The following is a 19,226-nucleotide window of genomic DNA, read 5'->3' as shown; positions in this document are numbered from 1 at the left end:
GATCTTGAAACACGTATCTAAGCCAAGCAATTAAATAAGTAAATCCTACTCATTTTAACTTACTGTATATATTTTCCAGAAATATTTTGCCTCTTCCTAGAAATCGTCTTCATCCAAAACCAGTGAGTAATTAATGTGCTACTTTAAAAGAATGTATTAAATTTAGGCTGTTCTGTGTTTTATGTATATAAATAGATGGATGCTTTTTATTACCTGGATTAAGTAACAGAAACAGATGACTGAATATCAGATTGATCCAATATTGTAATTGTGGGTATTGATCCTTTGGACTAAAAGGCATTGAATATCTGTACTGATCCAAGAAAAATTTCAAATATTTTAAGGGATGTATGTTTCAGTCCACAAAAATAATTTCTTGCACTAAAAAACACCAGTCGAACTCCAGGAACCATACTTTCAGTAGCAATGGGTGATTTTGCCCACTCTGAAGCACCTTCCTTGAGCTTCATTCCTCTCTGATGATGAATGATTAATACTTTCTGAAAATGAAATCCTACTAGAATGTGTAGTCTGAGTAACCAGTATCAGTAGAAAATGCAGTCCATGGAGTAATTACAAGATCTGGGCTCCTAAGGCTGTGTTTGAGTCATCCGTTTTCTTCCTCTGCTTTTGTCCCCAGTCTGTCCACTGTGCTGGCAAAAAGGTTTTCTGAAGCAAACTCCTTGGAAACTTGCTAAGCCACAGCAAATAGGCAAAAGCAAATGCATAGAAGGTTCTTTTTTCAGCCAGATTAATTCCATAAATTGTTCTGCACCAGAGCTCTACTAATAGTGCCACCACAAGGGCAGGTGTGCATGAGGAGCTAACTACCAAGAAACAGGGTGACAGTAGCTTCAGCAGTATCTGTGCCAAAAGCTATGTGCCTTAAACTCTCTCCCAGCCCAATGCTATGAATTGTCCTTAAGAAATAAACAGTCTACCACTAACTACATAGAGAAATGAGGCACTTAAAATCAGGAAATTGGGGTCATACCATAGCATTAGACATTATGCTAATATAATGCAGGTGGTATAAGAATATCTTATAGTCTGCTTTCAGTCCTTAAATTTCTAATTATACCAAGTATATGGGAGGATGGGGGTGTGCATGCAACTAGAGAAGCATTTTAGTTTCCCTTCCACTACATCACAACATCACAATGAGGAGAGGGAGGGGGTGGAGATCCTTCTGAAGGAAGAATGTTCGACAGAAGTTCTACTCTCTGATTAGCACTAAAAAAGAATACTGCTTCAGAACAGACTCGAGTGCCATATTGCAGCTGAAACCTCTCAACTAACATTCTCAGAGCTTACCTCTGAGATGGATATCATCTTAGCTTTGCAGACAATCAGGAGACACTATTGTTTTGTGTGGGCCACAGACTTAGTTACAGCACCAAGGATGGATCTCTCAAACAAACACTCATCCATACAGTGGGTGTATTCAGCTCCTGGGTGCTTGCAGTTACCCAGTTTGGCACAAGAGTCAGCCTAGGAAGGAATTACCCAGTGTAGTACAAATTTTTGGGTCTTTGTTTGCTGTGTAAATGGCCAGCCCTTACAGTTTTAAACAAAAACATGGCAATGAACATAACATTTTTCAATGCAATGCCTTTCCATCCCTGACTACGCATACTGACAAAACAAAACAATAACCAAAACATCTGTTAACTGTTCCCATTCAATCCGTTCTCAACAATAACCAGCAATGATCATGTTAACAGAACTGTAACCCTTGTTCCTCTCAAAGGCCAGGGCAGACTGGGAGAAAAATTTCTCCACATCTCACTCTTTCAACTGTTGGATGATGGATTATACCTCTCCAACCAGAGAATGGATGCATTTGTGACCAACATTAGTGAAAAGCCATTAGCCTGGTGGATGAAGATGGACAGATTAATCACTGGTGCCTCTTTGAAAGGTACTTATCAAATGGGAGTCCAGTTCCTTAAAACACAAGAAGTAGGAGTCAAAAGAAAGCATCTCAAAGCATCAAGGCAGGGAATGAGTTGGATCACTTTGGTTCTAGCATGGTGAAAAGTTTACTCTGTATCATTTACTCAGTGAAAGATATGTTCTTAGTATATTCAAATCTGCTGCAAAATTTCTGCTTTCCAGCCCAGTCATGAAATGTGAACCAAAAGGTCTTGCTGTGAATTTCAGGGCAAAGTTTTCTCAATACTACAGGCAATCTCAGGGTTATTAGAATGTTCAAAATCAGATTGATGTTTGCTAAAATTTTTCAAATGTTGTCATAAAAGCCAATGAAAAGTATTCTGGGTATTGTATGTATTCTGTGCAAATACTTATTTAACTATCACTGCAGATTACCAAGACCAGATTATTTATTTATGCACTTCCCATTTAATAATTCCCTTTTTAATAGTTTCTTACCTAATCTAACACATTTTTCCATTACAGGAACATGAAGCAAACAATAACCATGACAGTAAGTATTCTGCACTGAAAACATGGCAATATGAGTGGGATTTGTTTTCAGTATGTCACTGGTGACCTTAATTATAGCATGTAGCGGAGTGTGTCTGTGTAAATTTTATCCATAACAGTCAGCAATAAGCAAGAAATGTTGCTGAACTGTTTTCAAGTATAATGAGTGTGAAAACATGTTAAGACAAAAATTAAACCAATGGATATTTTTTACTTTTATTACATTACCACTGAAATGGCAGTGAGGAAAATGTACTGTTCAGTTGCAGCTAATATTGCATGCTAAATATGTCATTTGCATCTCTAGATCATAGCTTCAATAACACACAAGAATCCAGATTTCCCACTGGACCAGCTCCATCTCCGTTGCCAAGGGGCCTGTGAGTCAAAGAGAATAAATACTTCTTTGATGGGGGTGGGTTAGTAGGTGTATTAGGAGCTAACTTCTCCCCTTGCCTATGTCAATCAGAATTTAGGAGTAATTTTCATTGCCTTTCATTAAAGATACCCTGACTAGGTAAAGGCAAGCTATTAATTTTGTTATTTCTGGAAGAACAGCATTTCTATGCCAGTGGCACTGTCCTTCACTCTCTGCCACTGATGGCAGATGCTGGCTGGCTTGCTTAATTTAGTCCCGCAGTGCAGCAATAGCACATGCATGCCTATAAATGTGGGAAGGTGTGTTTTTCATTAAAACTCTTCTGCCCCAACCAAGTTGTCATCTTAAGTACTGGTATTATAAGTACCTACATTACAGCTGGCACCCTTATTTTTTTTCTTCCACATTCCCCAAATGCTACAGCTATGCATTAGGGAGATGCATCCCATCTTGGCCAGAAGTATCTTGGGAATCAATGAACCTGATGCTTACTCGCTAAATGAACTGATGTATCTGCTAAGTAACCATACGCTTTTTCTTTTTCCTTCAATCTGCAGAAAGAAAACTTCTAATGGAATAAATTCACCAGTAAGTTGACTTGTAGTTGTGTAATCAAACAATAATTTTACAGGTGATTTTTAGTTTACTACAAAACTTAATTTTATCATGAGTTTGGATATGATATAAATGAATAAAGACAATAGGGGAAAGAGCTATAAAGAAAGGAAATATTTGGGTACTGTTACATGAACACTGCAGCAGTGAGAAAGCTCAAGTAGAAAAATATTTTGATTAAAGGGATGTTTGGATTCAGTACTCTAGGATGTAACAACAAAAACAGTGCAAGAACTGAATAAAATGAGAAGTAACTGGGAACACAGACCATTCAGAAGTATTCCCTGAAATATACAGGGCTGCATATGGGGAACATGGATTTACTGTAAGAATCATAGGTCAAGGAAGATGCAGGATTTTACCAGAATTTGTCAGAGTATTTTCAGTAAGCATTTCATCATTAGAAAAATACCCCAAAACCTCTTCTGGGAGAAAGTGAGAGAACTGGTTGAAACTTTCAAAGAAACTAATTTGAAAAATGTTTTGAAACTGGCAGTTTATTATCAGTGTTTCAAGATGGAAAAAAAAAAAGAAACTGGAAAGTTGGGCAAGTTTTTACTGAAAACTTAAAAAAAAAAAAGTTTAATTCTCAGTAAAAAGAAATTTGTTCAGACAGTTGTCAAAAGAGCTTGACAAAGATTAAAGTACTATAATTTTGAATCTCAAGTATTTGGGATCGACTTCATTTTTGATATTTTGAGATAAGAATGAGCCCTTTGTTACACCATAAACTTACATTGAAAAAAAAGGCATGCATCTCTAGATTTTAATTCTGCCCATCTATTTATATACACAAACTGGGATTCTTTCCAAATCTTACTTTACAAAATCCCAAACTGCAAGGTCATAGAATTAAAGGCTCTTCACAAAATGGCCATGTCCCTATCTCCTAATCCCTCCAGGATACTGTCAGTTCTAAATGTAAACTAGTTCACATCAAGTATAAAAAATTAAACATTTGCTGTACAAGTAACATGCCATTTAATATTTGGTTTTCTTCTGATTTATTGCAGAAACCATGTCTACCTTCCAGAGAGACCTTAACTGCAAATGAAGGTAAATTATCTCCACTACAGCAAAAAAAAGTTGTTTATCAGAATTTCATTTTATTAAAAACATGAAACACCACCACATTGAATTTAGTCTAGGTTTTTGAGGGAGGTTTGGTTTTAGCAGTTTCAAACTGGATCTGGCCAGCCTTAGTTGCACTGAATATCATAGTTCTCTAAAAGCAGTCACAGTAAAACTGTTGAGGTTACTGGCAGGGTAACGTAGGACATAATGGACCAGGAACGTGCCATACAGCCCTTTAAGTAGGGGAAACGTAGGTGAAGTTTGAGCACATCATTCTAAATTCAGCCAGAACCACCTCACACAGAGCCAGCTCCTGGCAAAAGCCAGTGTCTTGCACAGGCAGAAAATGCATCTTGCTTCTGTGCAAGTCGGCAGTTCCTCCAGGCACAAGCTCAGCAGGAGCTGCCATCTAACACAGGGGTAAGATGTAGCCAGCCAGCTGCACCTCCTCTGGCTGAGCTCTTGCAGACAGCCTGCCCCAGCATCCTCCACTATGTCATGCAGCTCGCCTCGCGGAAGGCACGTCTCCCACTGAGCTCCTGTAGGCATTCACAGTGCAGCTATTTGCCTAGAAATTTGGTGGTATACCACTAGTTAATAAAGAAAGCAGCAGGGTGGCAAGCTGCCATCTAAGGGAAAACCCCAAAAGTTACAGTAATAAAAGAAAACCTCTTTCAGCTACTGGGACTGTCTTATCTGGGACAATGTATTTTTGAAGAAATCTTGACTCTACAATTTGTTTTCCCAAACTACAGAAAAACCCACAGCAGCAGAACGACGACGAGGTTCCAGCCAAGAGCTTCTGCTTCCACCCCTTCCAAGTGGTGTCCAAAAGTAAAATCCCTTTTCATCATCTTTTGAATATTTCAATGCACCAACTCCTACTGCTCAGTCTGAACACAGCTGTGAGAGGGCAGCACTATTTTCTCTGTAGCCTTCTGTTGTTTTTTGAAAGTCATGTTTCTTGAAGCCTCACAGTAGCAAATATAAAACATGGCAAATGCATCCAAATACTATAACCACCACCAAAAAGCATGGGAGGATATAACCTTTAATTAGGTAATGGAGATTTAAACCGTATGTTTAAATTCCTAATTGTCACTAGTGGGATATGATTTATTTTTTTTTAAACCTGTATATGGCCCTTATTTCTCAATGAACAGATGGGTGAGATGGAACACATCCTACCACTGCATGCTTCACATACACAAATTTAATGTTTTCAGAACTGGGTAGAGCTCCTCAGACCTTTCTGTAATCTCTTCAAATTTATTTCAGGCCTTTGCTCCCAAAGTCCTCAATTCTGCCAAGTAAGTATAATTTAGATTTTGAGTTAAAATGTGATTAACTTGTAATTTCAAATTAATCTCTGAATTAAGATTATTTCAAAATACTATGCATATTCATTAGTTTGAAATTAACACTTGTCTCTCTAAGGCATACAAAGAGGAGATCAAGTATCCCAGGGTTTAGCTGAGCTAGTAAAATGGAGTATGTCAGGGTTATCAGATAAATTGATGGAAATTGGGTGCTTCATTCCTATTTGTGACCGTTGGAAATTTCTACTAGAGACAGTTTGGGTCAGTTCCCATAATAATAAAGATGCCATCAATCTTCCTTGCCACAGAAGAACCCTAAATATGACATTTCTGGGCTGTTCCAGGCTTCTGTTGCCTAGAAGCCAGACAGATGATTATTGCATCCAGCAATTTATTCTTTCTTTCTGGGGTGGGGGTGGGGAAGAAGGTATTTTTATAATTGCAAATGCCAAAGCTCTTCTGTAAGTAATATTTTTAAAGAGGGACTTTGTTTCAGCTTACAGATAAAGACAGATTAGGTGATATGTATATGAACTCTCTTTGCAAAGAAGTGTAAATCAGATCTAGTATTATTCTATTCTCTCATTAACAGACATTTTCCTGACCTTCCTACCAGCCCTTTTCTGCACATAATTGTCTGAACCTATCTTTCACATTGTAGATGGATTATGAGAATTGCATTTAGAAATCTGCATGTGGTATAGCTTAAACTTACATGCTGTTACTAGTACATCTCTCCATTTCCTGGAAATGTTTGCTTGATTTATGTTGCAATTGTGTCTCCTATGGTGTGGAAGTATAACGGTTCATATTCATGCAATAGGCTGATGCTCTTCCATTTGTCTGCTTCTGTGACACAACAGATGTGCTTTAACTTGTAGCATAAATTCTTACCCTACAGTATTAACTATTCCTTAAGGTCATCTGGTGCTAAATGATGCTCTGATTAGTAAACTTGGCTAACATACTCTTACTCTGTGCCAGGTCCAGTAACAACTTCATCACATATACAGTTGGTTCCTATCAGTAATGTCGCTTCGACATAATCTGCCATTTCTTCCCTGTCACCATGTGACATTACACCATAGTGATAACTTTCATCTTCATAAAAAATACTAATTTCCAATATGGCACAGTATCAAATGCTCTACTAAAGTAGAGTAAGTACAGTACTCTCTTTGTATAGAACTCTGTTGTTTTATGAAAGAGCTATAACATTTTTAAATTTTAGATTCTTCTCTTGCTAGTTGTACCTTTACCTCCAAATCTTCATATTCTTCCCCTGAGTTATTTCCTAGGGCCTTGTGTTCTGTGGAGTAGGACAAAAGGCCTGTAGTTGCTCAGGTCACTTTTTCCACTTTAAGTATAGCAATTGTTTGGTATGCTTTAATCACATGGTACCACCCTGACTTGAAATCTACTTAAAATAATTGTTGCCAGCTCTGTAATTTTATGTGCCAGGTTTTAAAATTTGTGCTAAGGATTATCTGGGCCCATGAGTTCAACTGTACCAAGCTATACGAGTTTTGCTTCCAGTTTGGTTGTGAAATTTCCATTTCTGTACCAGAACTACTATTGGTTTAGTTACCTAGATTATCTTTAAAGTCTATAAAATTCTTTCTGCAGACAGCCAAATTTCTCTTTCTACAAAGCTAAGGAATCTCTTATCCCTTATTTTAATTTCCTTTTGTGAAGTCTAATTCCATATGACTTCTGGTAATTCTTTATTTATAGAGCATTCTTCTCAGCTGTAGCTCTGGCAGCTCATCAGTCAAAATTTGACAGGAAAAAAAAAAACCCACAAATTCTTCATATTGAGTAGCCTTCTTCACATGATTATTTATTCATTGAGAGCTGAAACTGCCCCTTACAATGTCTCCTCTCAGCTTTATACAGTTATCTTCTTTAGCATAATGATACTGATCTTTACCCAACTCTGATCACAAATACCTATAGCAGACAGCTATTCTACCTTTGACCAAGATTTTTTACCAGAAAACAATTATCTATACTTAATTTCCCATATTTCTACCATATCATTATTATGCAATGCTACTCAACCATTTCCCTTCTAATTTCTTAAAGATTTTGACATCTGTATTTCTGCGCTAATAGGTATTTTCTATTGTGCATTGTTATAACAATTATAATTTTAAGCTTCATAAATCTTTCCTACTGGTTCTGTTTCTCCATTGAGCTACCCAGACTTCTTGCACACACATAGAAACATTTCAGTTGGACTAAATTAGTGAAAAAATATCTCTGAGCTAGATAAATTCTCCTGACATCCTCACTTATATGACAGCTACTAACACTGGACTGAGTGCTTTTTGTGTCATGTTCCTGCATTTTCTTTATCCATTGCTACACTGATTCACTTGGGGGTGGTGTGGAGGGGGGTGTGTTTTGCATTTGAAGTCTAGCTCTGGCTATTAACCAAGTTGTTACTCAAACTGTTATTAACCAAACCATTTCTCTCTTTTATAAGCAAGACTCCTCTTTTGTGCAGGCAAGTATCCCAGGCACTTATATAGGGCCCATCCATTTACAGTAGATAACTTTCGTGAGTCATACCAAAGGTCAAGCATTTCCAGATCTTTCAGCAACAAATCAATTTCTTACAGCATAATATAACTGAAAACTTATACATGTTGTTCTTTCTCTTTTCTAGAAGTGCCAGAAGCTGCAAACCGTTCTCTGGGTACTCCCTCTCACAGCAGCATTTCATCTGTTTCAAGTACTGCAGACCAGGTATAACATTGGTAAATTTGCATTACAGAAATCTTACCCCTTCCTCCAGTTTTTCACCTCTACCCCCTTTCTAAATAAAAAACATTCTCCTTTTGTAGAGAACATGCATGTCCCCTTTTGCAGTAAAGATTTTCTGTAGCACAAATAATCTGAATGTTAACTTTCATACAAAAAAAAATGCTTAGAACATAAAGCACAGGAGCTTTAACAAGCTGTGGAAAAAGATTTAAGTAGCATTCTACCAAACCTTGGCATTCTACCAGTCACTTTAAACAAAAGCTAGAAAAGCTTCTTCATTTCAGGTCCTCCCGACTCCCCAGTTCATAATATGTCAACATGATTTGAACAAGGAAATCTAGCCTTTGATATAGATGGCTGTAGAGAGTTTTTTAATTGCCTTTTTTCTAACTTATAGCTGTACACACTGTGTCTTGAAAAAAAGATAATATGCACCATGCAGACACAATGAAGCCATCTGCAGCTATTAGCATTAGCCTGCACTGATGTGATATGCTAAGAAATTCCAGAAATTTGTAGAAGGAAACAGGGATGTTCTGCTCATTAGCCCAACACAGCAGGATGCAGAGGGTAGAATCACTTTTATGAACATTTCCCTATTTATTGTGGTTTGGGGTGTCAGCAAAGATTTAAGAACTGAGAAGAAAGTCACCGCTGCCCCTCTCAGAGGATGCTGTGATGCTTCCTTTTATATGTTTTAGTCTTACTCCTTTCTGTTCCTTTAAACAGACCTCATTACAGTTAATGCTGTCAGGTTTATGGCCAGTTGTTTTTGTGTTTCATTGCTACATGAAGCTTTGAATAATTTAAGCAAATGCAAAGTTATTTTCATTTCAGTGCTATTCTCCTTAAATTTTGGATGGAGACTACAAAATGCAGGAAGCCATTCTTATAAGCCTAGTAGTCACAAACAAGGTAAAAATAGTTCTGTTGAGTGCAAAACAAAGGCTCTATTATACAAAGCCAATAACATTGAATGTTCTAAAGCCTGACATGACAAAGATAATACAACATAAAGAACACAAAGGACTTGAAGTTCTGGAAAAAATTTAACAGTATGTCATACTGGATATTTATTATAAAAATTGCTTTCAAATAAACAATCCAGCAGACACTAAACAAACAGCTTGTAGCAATTACATCTGCAGCTTTTATGTAACAGCCATGGGCAAAACCAGAGCTTAATAAATATCCATTTTGTTTTGTTTGGGGCCTTTTTTGGTTGGTTGGGGGGGAGGGGGATGTTGATGATGTTAATTTGTTTTAAGGAAAGAAAATATATTCACTGTTAGTGTCATTTCCCCACCTATTACATATAGTGGTATCATTTGCTGCAGATTCTTGCACAATATTGGTGGTTGGAGACATGATTCATACCCATAAGGTTCACTATTTGTTTGGTTCCCATCCAAACTCTGGCAGCAGCTGTCTGCTTCCAGATTATAAGACACAGATAATGCTAGAATAAAAGCTTGGGGGTAGTTGATTCCTTGTTCTGTTGAACAAGGATTGGTTTACTGGACACATTCTCATAGTGGCCAAGTACTCTACATACCTGCAATTCCTCTCATCGTTTTTCCAATGAATAGTGCGACTGAAGAAATACACGGAAGAACCCTGGAAGTAAAGTTACATGTTATGACTTGAGCCAGTTTAAGAATTTAGTGTAATAACCCCCAAAATGGAGGCTTTGCTCTTTCTTCACTGTAAACTCCCTTCCCTGCCATACGCTTCTCTGGTGTTCCTCTGATCCTGCAACGGGCTGAGCCAACTCATTGACAAAAAACCAACCTAGCAGTCAAACACAAAACAAGATAAACAAAGGATATAATTATTTCTTTTTTCTGTGAGATTACTAAAGTGAATTATCTCATCGTAGGATCAGATGAGCAACAAAATGAGTGCAAGGGAGAAGCCAAGACATTCCCCTTTTGGCAGTGGTATGCCAGCTAGACAAGCCCAACCAAAATGAACTTCATTTTTAATCTGTTTTGTACAGAGGTGATAAAGCTCATAGAATCACAGAATGGTTAGGGTTGGAAAGGACCAATGAATTTTATTATTAAGCTTGTTACTACAGCGTTGGAGCAAAACTGTTCAAATGACCAGGAAGGTTAATACCCAGAAGTATTCATTTGGATATGCTGCTTCTAATCACTCATCCTGTCCTTCCCTTGAGTATCTTTTCTTTTAACACTTCTCTAAAATCCCCTATTCTCTTCCCCTAAACTCCACTCCCATTCCCTAATGTCCACTCAATCCTGTGATTTTTCTACCACTACTTCTCTTACTCAAATTATCATCTCTTGCCACTCACTCCCAACTGCTATCACCTCCTCACAGCTTTTTATCTTTGAACTTCCTACGTTATGAGATCTTTTATCTTTTAAACAGAATCCACCAACCTTAAGGGTGCCAATCTTTCTACCTTGTATCTACCATGTACTTCCCCATCCATAAAGCCCTTTGTCCTGTGTTTTCCACTGGCAGACCATGTTAAGTTCATTTACTGTACAGAACACTGCCAGCATTTAATGACATGGAGAGAAGGATGACCTCGGTGAGGTGTTCACCGGAGATAACATGCAGAAATGAGGCACCCAGGAGATACAATATAAAATATAACCCACTCTTGTATTCTATTACTGATGTAATCCTTCTCTACCATAAACATGATTTTATGCCTTTAGATAAGAGCACTGTTTCAAACAGAAGGATATATAAAGACTCAATCCAACAGAGTACTGGAAATGCAACCGTGTCTCGAGTCTCAGTTATAAGCACTGGGAGCTGAACCTGCTGTATTAATAGAGAAAATAAATTAATTATTCCTCTGTCTTGTAGGACTCTATCCAGTTGTCTTTATTTAACAACAACAAAAAGAGAAAAAGATGTGCTTAACCCAACCTCCATGTTATCCAGATGGAAGCAATCATGATTGTGTTCACAAAGAGAATTAAGTATATAGGAAATTTCGTTCACGAAGCCTAGATGCCTACCAAATCTAGACATTTCATTGACTAGCGCACAGCTGAGGAGCACTTATTGTTAATGGTCAATTTATTCCTCAGCATTTCCTGGATACCCTCTTCAAATTATACTAGCACACCTTCCTGCTTTAAAAATCTGACTACTCTCCTTAAAGTATCTTTCTCTCTTCTGTCAAGTATCAGCCTTCTATCACACATCTGTTACCACTGTTTTGACACACTAGATTTGTTTTCTGACCAACACAACCAGTGAGCTCTCAGTAAAAATTTTCTAAGAATTCTGTCTTTTCTAAAGTGTTCTGCATTTGAGTTTTTCACAGCTGTCATTATTTTGAAATAACTCCCATACAGGTCATATTCTTATCATTTTTGACAGATAAAACACTGTTTCTCTCTTTCTAGGATGCTGGTGTTCATAGTAAGGCATGGTATGCTGCTGCATGTGATAGGAAAACTGCAGAAGATGCACTGTACCGATCAAACAAGGTAGGTCACTTCATAGTATTTTAGGGGGGGGGGGAAACCCACAACAACAACAAAAACAACCCAACTTCAAATAAAAAAAAAAAAAATTAAAAGACAACCAGAAATATTCTAAGAACACCAGCTGTATTTTGAACAGGTCAGAATACTGTGCCATGCAAATACTGTCAAGCATGAAATTACTGTGGTCAGACTATGGTTTCCATCCCAAGACAAAGTTGCATTAGTGTAACTTGGACTGGTGCACTGCAGAGAAAGCTGTTACAGAAAGCTGAGAAGATGTGACAGCTCACATGCATCCATTAACGAAGGCAAAGCCCTGCGACTTTTAAATGGTCTCCACCACTGTCCAGTAATAGCTCATGTAAAATCAGCTACTATTTTGAAAGGCTGATGCTGCTATGAATTTTGAAAGAGCAATACTATGTATTTAGGTATTTGGAGAATTTGAGTTGCCTCAACTATTCTGTGTACAAAAACTAGTGTCACAGAAGGGAACAGTAACATGCAGAGTTGCATCCTCAGCATCAGGTACATTTCTACTTTTCCCTAACTCCAGATAGCAGGATAAAGGGGCAGAGCATTGGTGTTATCACCAGTGTAGGCTACTGCTAGCTAGTGAGTACTGGGCTACAGTGTTAGCTGTAGGTGTAGACTTTATCAGAGCGCATTTTACAGATCTGGAGAAACAGTATTTCCACCTCTCCCGGCTTTCTTGCCTACCTATTGCCACTGAATAACTTAATTTCCTAATAATCTGTAGACCACAACAGACTGCTACCACTGTATCTTCATTTATTCTTTCTCTGATTGAGAGAAACCAGGTAGCAGAAAAGCTAACTCGTAAATGACACCTTTGTAAGCTACTCCTGGACAGCAGGAATGCATTCTATTTCTCATCTGCTGTACAGTTTTTCTGATGTGAGAAACAAGTTTAATACTAATAGAGATGAAAATGTTAAGCTAAAAACGAACTGAAGTTGTTGGAAAAAGTAAGCTGAATACACTTACTACTCTTCTCTTTAGGATGGATCTTTTTTAATAAGAAAGAGTTCTGGACAGGATTCACGGCAGCCATACACACTGGTGGTGTTTTACAACAGAAGAGTGTACAACATCCCTATAAGATTTATTGAATCAACAAGACAATATGCACTGGGCAGAGAAAAAAGTGGGGAAGAGGTGAGATGATGGGGAGGGGAAGTTCCAAACAGTTTTCAGTTATATAATTTTAATAAGCAAGGATTAACTGTATTACACTATGACCAAGAGGATTCTTCTTACATCAAGATAAAAGTATACCCTATATGACTGATCTATCAAGCTAGAGAAACCAGTGTAACATCAGCGCCTGCATACTGTGAGTAATAAGAACTCTGAGTAGTAAGATCAAGTTTAAAACATACTCATAGAACTGTTTTGAAAAGTTGTCAGAACCAGAGCTGCAGTGGCTAGATAAATTCTCCAGCTGTTTACAGTCTTCTACCTAAGACTCTAGTTAAGTTTCTTGGAAAATCATGAAGGAAAAAGAGCCATGCTCAAAAAAAAAAAAAAAAAATCTATAAAATGAGTACTTCTAATCCCATTTTCACATAAAGAAAACACTCTAGAACTCAAGTTCTAGAGTGCAAAAATCACTGATTGGCTATTATCATATACGCAAAACAGAAACTTTGAACCTAAATACCAATAAAAACCTGTTATTGCTGCACAGAGTAGGTTTTTCAGGGATGTGACGGTAGGCTTGCCTTAGCCTAATTATCTGTCTCCCGCGCAACGCTTTTGAGGTTACGGAATTAATAATAGCTCATCTGGCCTTCAACAACTGGTCAAAAATTGACCTCCAGAGAAAAAGAGAAAGGAAGTCCAAAATCTGTATTTGACCAAAGACCAAAAGGAAAAACAACAGATGTAGCACATTCTGGATATTAATTTACAGTAAAACTTCATAACTAACACAAGTTCTTATTGATGGCTGGCTGTACCATATTACTCCTGGAGACCACCTTCCCTCTGAGATAGCTGGACAGCAGATGAAACAGCTTCCAAACTGCCACAGTTTGCAGCCTGGTATATATTAAGGTAAACTAAAAGTTGTGTCAGTTTAATAGGCCATGTAACAACCTCTGTGCTTCAGTTTGTGCAGGTAGCAATCATAAATGGAAAGGAGCATGAAATGAGAGATAGCTAGTTATCTTCCGTTGTCCAAATTTAATCTGTTTATTATTAGAATCAGGACGAGTAAGAGCAGGATCAGTGCTCTTACTAAAAGGTAGAGCATCTCACTTGGTAAGTCACAGCTCCACTCTCTTCAGTGTTGGGAGAAGCAAAAAGTGGTGCAGGGATCACTGTCAGTATTAGAACATTAAAGGAAGCCAGCACTGATTAATTTTTGTTTTCTCTATCCAGCGCTTTGACAGTGTTGCTGAAATAGTAGAGAATCATCAGCACACCTCCTTGGTTCTAATTGACAGCCAAAACAACACAAAAGACTGTACAAAACTGAAACACATTGTAAGAGTTTCTTAATCAAACTGAACTACTAAAATGAAGACTTCTAATCATTTACTTCAACATCCCAAAACATATGGATCTGCTATTAAAAGAAGAAAATAAAAAATTATGGAAATACTCTTTAAGATCACCTACTGAATAAGAGATGGAGTTCATAAAGTTCAACCCCACATCACATCTATAAGAAAGCATTCATATTTAACACAAGAAACCAAAGCAGATATGTTCTCATCTGTGATTTCCAGCTGTGAACAACTGCATACCACAGCCTGGTCCTTTGACTGCTACTTAAAGATAGATTTAATTTAGGACATTTTCACTTTAAAAGTAAGAATATCCAGACTGATCTACTCTTCACTGCGTTTACCACAGATCACTGCTTTCAGCAATGTCTTTGTAAAGTGCCCAGCCCCAGAAGAGCAACTCAGCCTAATGTACCACTGCGTACAAACTGAAAATAGAACTGTACTTCACGTGATTAGTGGCAATAAAGCTGTCTGTTTCAGATTGATAGATGTATTGCCTTTTTCTCAGCTTTAATCTGTCTCATTAATATTTGTTTGTATTTTCAAATGTCTAAATAAAATATTGTAAAGTCAGTAGGAGGCATTGCTGACATTTCTTAGCATTCTTCCAGTAAGAAAGCATTACTTTACTACCATTGTTATTTTAACGTATGTATTTGTATGTGCTCCTTTGCAAGCTGTTATGAAAACTATCACTTTTTACAGCTTTAGCACATATATTTAGCTTAATAGCTCTCAAAGCTTTTGTCTTCAGATTGCCTGCTGCTGGTGACCTGTTGTTGATAACCCAAACTATCCACCCAGTTCTTGCAGAATGGGTTCACAGACACACAAGCCTGTTCTATCACAGTGGTTTACTTATTGTATTACTGTAAACAAAATTTCACAAAGGTTAAAGTGGTGAAAATTAAATTTGAATATCTGAATGGCAACAATGAAAAACTTGTAACAACTGTTAGTTCTAGAGGTGTTTGATTTCCCTGGACCTGAAAACTCATGTCTTAAAAGGTATTTTCTGAAAATGATACTCCAAAGACACCTGCTTTGTTCTGTTCCAGATTAGGCAGTGTTCTCTAAGACTATCTGCAAGGCACTTAAGGCAAAATTGAGCCAAGCCTTGAGAAGTCTCAGCCAGTCACTTAGAACTATGGTGTAGCTGTATTCTGCCACTACTTGCGGTTTTGATTAATTACTTCTACACATAATGCCCGTGTCTTCTAGCAAGAACTGCTTACTGATATGACGATAATGTTCAGCAAATGGCTACCTACCTTGCTGCATCTCAGTTTCTTCCCTCTACAACACAGATAATACCCCAGAGGTAAAGCAAATGAGACACTGGCAAGTCAGAAATGGTGTATACAGACTTCACACAAGCCTGCCTATGATGGGCTGCTCACAGTACTATATAAATTCTGTGTTTAGTATATTGCTCAGTTAGAATTAATTGGTATTATACTAATACTACACTTCAGTACTAATGTTTAGACCATCAAGATTGCCAAATCAAGGCCTCAAAATTAACACAAGTTCTTGGTCTCTGCAAGGTTAATTTACTTTTCTATGTTTACTCTTGATATTGTTTAGTTACATGAAACATCATTTTAGGTTACTGACTTGAGCAATACTCGCAGTGGAAGATAATACTGCCATGAAAAAACAGCCACTCAATATTTAGGGGTTTTTTTGCATTAAAGTCCTCACCTTATTCACTGACATATTGCATCATATTAAACTTTCTTATCAAAACTGTTTCTTTTTAACCTTTGTATGTTGCTCCTCACAAAAGTGTCTAGATTCTTCAAGCACTGCTTTCAGAGTTAAACATGTAGTTATCAACATCATTCTAAAGCTGTGGGGAAAAAAAGCATGAAAAAGTGAAACTCAAGTGTACCTACGGACTTCCAGATGACAAAGTATCAGGTATTTAAGGTAATTAGCAATACTGAGCCCTTTCTGTACTCAAAGCACTGCTGCTCCTGCCCCTCAGCACTGTGTGCTCAGCACCATGTGTAACTTTGTGGCTGATCTACAAATATGCTCTGGATAAACATTCAATTGTTTTCATCCTCAAACCCTTCTTTTTAGCCACATTCTACATCATTACAGGGGTACCTTAGTTTTGACAAAGTAAGGCGGGGATTTGATAGGCAACACCACCTTCCACAAAATAATCCATCCTGAGAACATTCTAGACAATAAAATGGGGATGACACCAAGCCCACCAGTATGTGATCACCTATTTTACTATACTCAGTTTTATACAGGAAGAAAAGAAGCAGACTAGTTACACTGCTTGCCATACCTAAGATTTTTTTTTATAGCTTGGACAGACTGTGGTGTAGACATATTTTGAAACACAGTTTAAGCTGGAGAAAGGCTTGAGCAAGCTTCAGGTACAGGACTGCACCAAGTTACCACTTTTAACACAGCATACTCCATCCCCGAGTGCTAATTTTGCATTTTGCAAGGATAAAAAATGAACTGTTGAAATCACTAAAATCCTAACACTACTGATTCAAGCAGCCACCACAGAATTTAGGAAATGGTAACTTGGTGCAATCCTGTACCTGAAACTTTATCTTATCTTAAACTGTTGCAGTGCCAGCAGCTGCCACCAGCTAATGCTGTCCAGTGTTTCCACCAGATAGTAAATCTGACCTCTGACAGACACAGCAACCCATCTCTCCTTCCACATTTCTTTGATATTGTCAACTGTCTCTTCCATATAACTGTCAGTAACTGAATGGGCGAGGGAGGGGAAACAGAATTAAAAAATTAGCTTTAAAATGAAGTGTATTTTTTGCCTGAGAACACAGTGCAAAGTATCATATTTACTAATGTACAAAGGAGCAGGAGTGTTGCCTGCCTACCTGATACAGAGAGTACAATGAATACTGCACATCATTCCTGACAATGTTACTCTGTGAAAGGAGTAAGAACTTGCATTCTCAAATACCAAGTGTTCAGACATGCAAGTTACAAAACTACATTCCTCCTTCAATCTAAACCACCAGCAGCAGGCAGAGATTCTTAGGAAATGTTGTAAAAAAACATGTCTCATGACGACAGCTCTGGAACAAATACTGAACACAAGTTTTTTGTTAAAACACTGGAGTTGCTCAGGAAGAGAAACCATGACTTACTGATGAATACGCATCTTGCAAAGAACATACAGTGGACTAGGTTTCAGGTCTCTTTAAGGCCACTTTACACAAACACATGAATACTGCACAAACACTTTTTGACCCTCCACTTGCACCTATTTCTGTATGTCCCAAAAATGAGAACCAAGTTAAGGTCTATAATCAAGGTTTTCTTATCTTGCTATACACGCAATGTTACAAGCAATCTTAAAATGTTATGGTTGCAAAGTCAAGCATTCAAAACACTCTTCAAATCAGGTTACCTGTGCAAACTTAATCTGTCACATCAAATATATCCATTATAATACAAGCATTAAACATATGATTATTGACTTTTTCAATATGGCTTTATGTATTTCATTTGGTTCACATGATACTTCAGGGATAAATAATAGCTGTGTAATGAAAGCCTGGTTTGTATCGTATTTTGTAAGATACACCTTTCCCATTCATAAAAGATGCTGAGAAATGTGCAAACAAATATTGCAGGAGTCAGCCTGTGAAAAGGTAGCCTCGTATTGTTCAAGCAGTTGAACACTTCATTGCAGAACTGTATATTGTCCCTGTACCACCCACTGCAATGCTGGTCAGACTGCTTAAGCCAGACTCCTGACGATCATTAATTGTGATCTCAGTTTCATTGAAGTGTCACTTAAAATTGTTTGAAATCTGATCTGTATTAAGTGCCAAACTCTTAGGATCTCAAACAAAGCATTCTGGAAAAACTCATAAGAAAAAAGGTATTATATATTCAGAACAGTGCTTGAACAATATGTGCTAAATAATGTAAGGACATAATGAAGGGTGGGGAAACAATATATTCAATCACTAGTCAGGAGGGAACAACAATTCTCTGCACTGAATGACATGGATGGTCACAGAAAAGTGACACATGACAATGAATTAAGATTATATAAAGCAACCTTATTTCAAAATTTCCTAGCTTTTAAATGTTCATTTTCACAGTATTGTTTAAGGTTACCCAATTCATTGGAAAACAAGCTGGAGGGGAAAAAAATTCCAGTGACAGCTGTCACTCTCATGATTCACCAATACAGAGAAACCCCCCAGTCCTACACAGAACTTCCACCTCAGTGCTAAGTAAACTGAATGAAAATTGGTCATCTTTGCTGTAGTTGCATCAAGTAGTTTTTATCAACAAACTTCACAGGTATTTATGCCAAAGAAGACAATGGCAATGTCCAGAATAATTTCAGCATTTAGAGAGCAAGATGAGGCAACAAATAGATCCCTCTAGTCAAAAAGCTTAAAACATTTTTGTGCTTTCCTATTGCTGTTTCATTCCGGCACACTTCCTCACCACTACAGTCTTCTTCAAAGCTCCTAGCCAAAGTAATGTCAGAACTCAAGCCTATTGTACAGTACAAAATGATCTGATTTTGATACAGAACACACACCAACTGTATATTAATTCACCCAAACTATGCTGCCTTGATTGTCTC

At 37.5% G+C, this 19,226-nt stretch overlaps 1 protein-coding gene across 8 annotated transcripts in view; it reads left to right on the top strand.

Moving 5' to 3' along the window:
• The window catches only part of BLNK (B cell linker), a 99,049-nt gene extending 83,859 nt beyond the window's left edge, over window positions 1-15,190 (top strand). For 6 of the 8 annotated variants that reach the window (XM_065671960.1, XM_065671959.1, XM_065671961.1 and 3 more), the window contains 11 exons: window positions 80-122; window positions 2,422-2,449; window positions 2,756-2,828; window positions 3,385-3,415; window positions 4,456-4,498; window positions 5,272-5,350; window positions 5,795-5,826; window positions 8,507-8,586; window positions 11,997-12,080; window positions 13,104-13,259; window positions 14,487-15,190. In XM_065671960.1, the coding sequence (XP_065528032.1) occupies window positions 80-122; window positions 2,422-2,449; window positions 2,756-2,828; window positions 3,385-3,415; window positions 4,456-4,498; window positions 5,272-5,350; window positions 5,795-5,826; window positions 8,507-8,586; window positions 11,997-12,080; window positions 13,104-13,259; window positions 14,487-14,606 (769 nt within the window). In that variant the 3' untranslated portion in view covers window positions 14,607-15,190. The remainder of the gene's footprint in view (window positions 1-79; window positions 123-2,421; window positions 2,450-2,755; window positions 2,829-3,384; window positions 3,416-4,455; window positions 4,499-5,271; window positions 5,351-5,794; window positions 5,827-8,506; window positions 8,587-11,996; window positions 12,081-13,103; window positions 13,260-14,486) is intronic. The other 2 variants (XM_065671962.1, XM_065671966.1) reach the window with 1 other exon arrangement.
• The last annotated feature ends 4,036 nt before the right edge of the window (window positions 15,191-19,226 follow it).

Source organism: Lathamus discolor, chromosome 3 (genome assembly GCF_037157495.1).
Source record: "Lathamus discolor isolate bLatDis1 chromosome 3, bLatDis1.hap1, whole genome shotgun sequence".
Taxonomy (NCBI): Eukaryota; Metazoa; Chordata; class Aves; order Psittaciformes; family Psittacidae; genus Lathamus; species Lathamus discolor.
The sequence above is the reverse complement of the archived record's forward strand: the minus strand, read 5'-3'. Positions and strand labels throughout refer to the sequence as shown.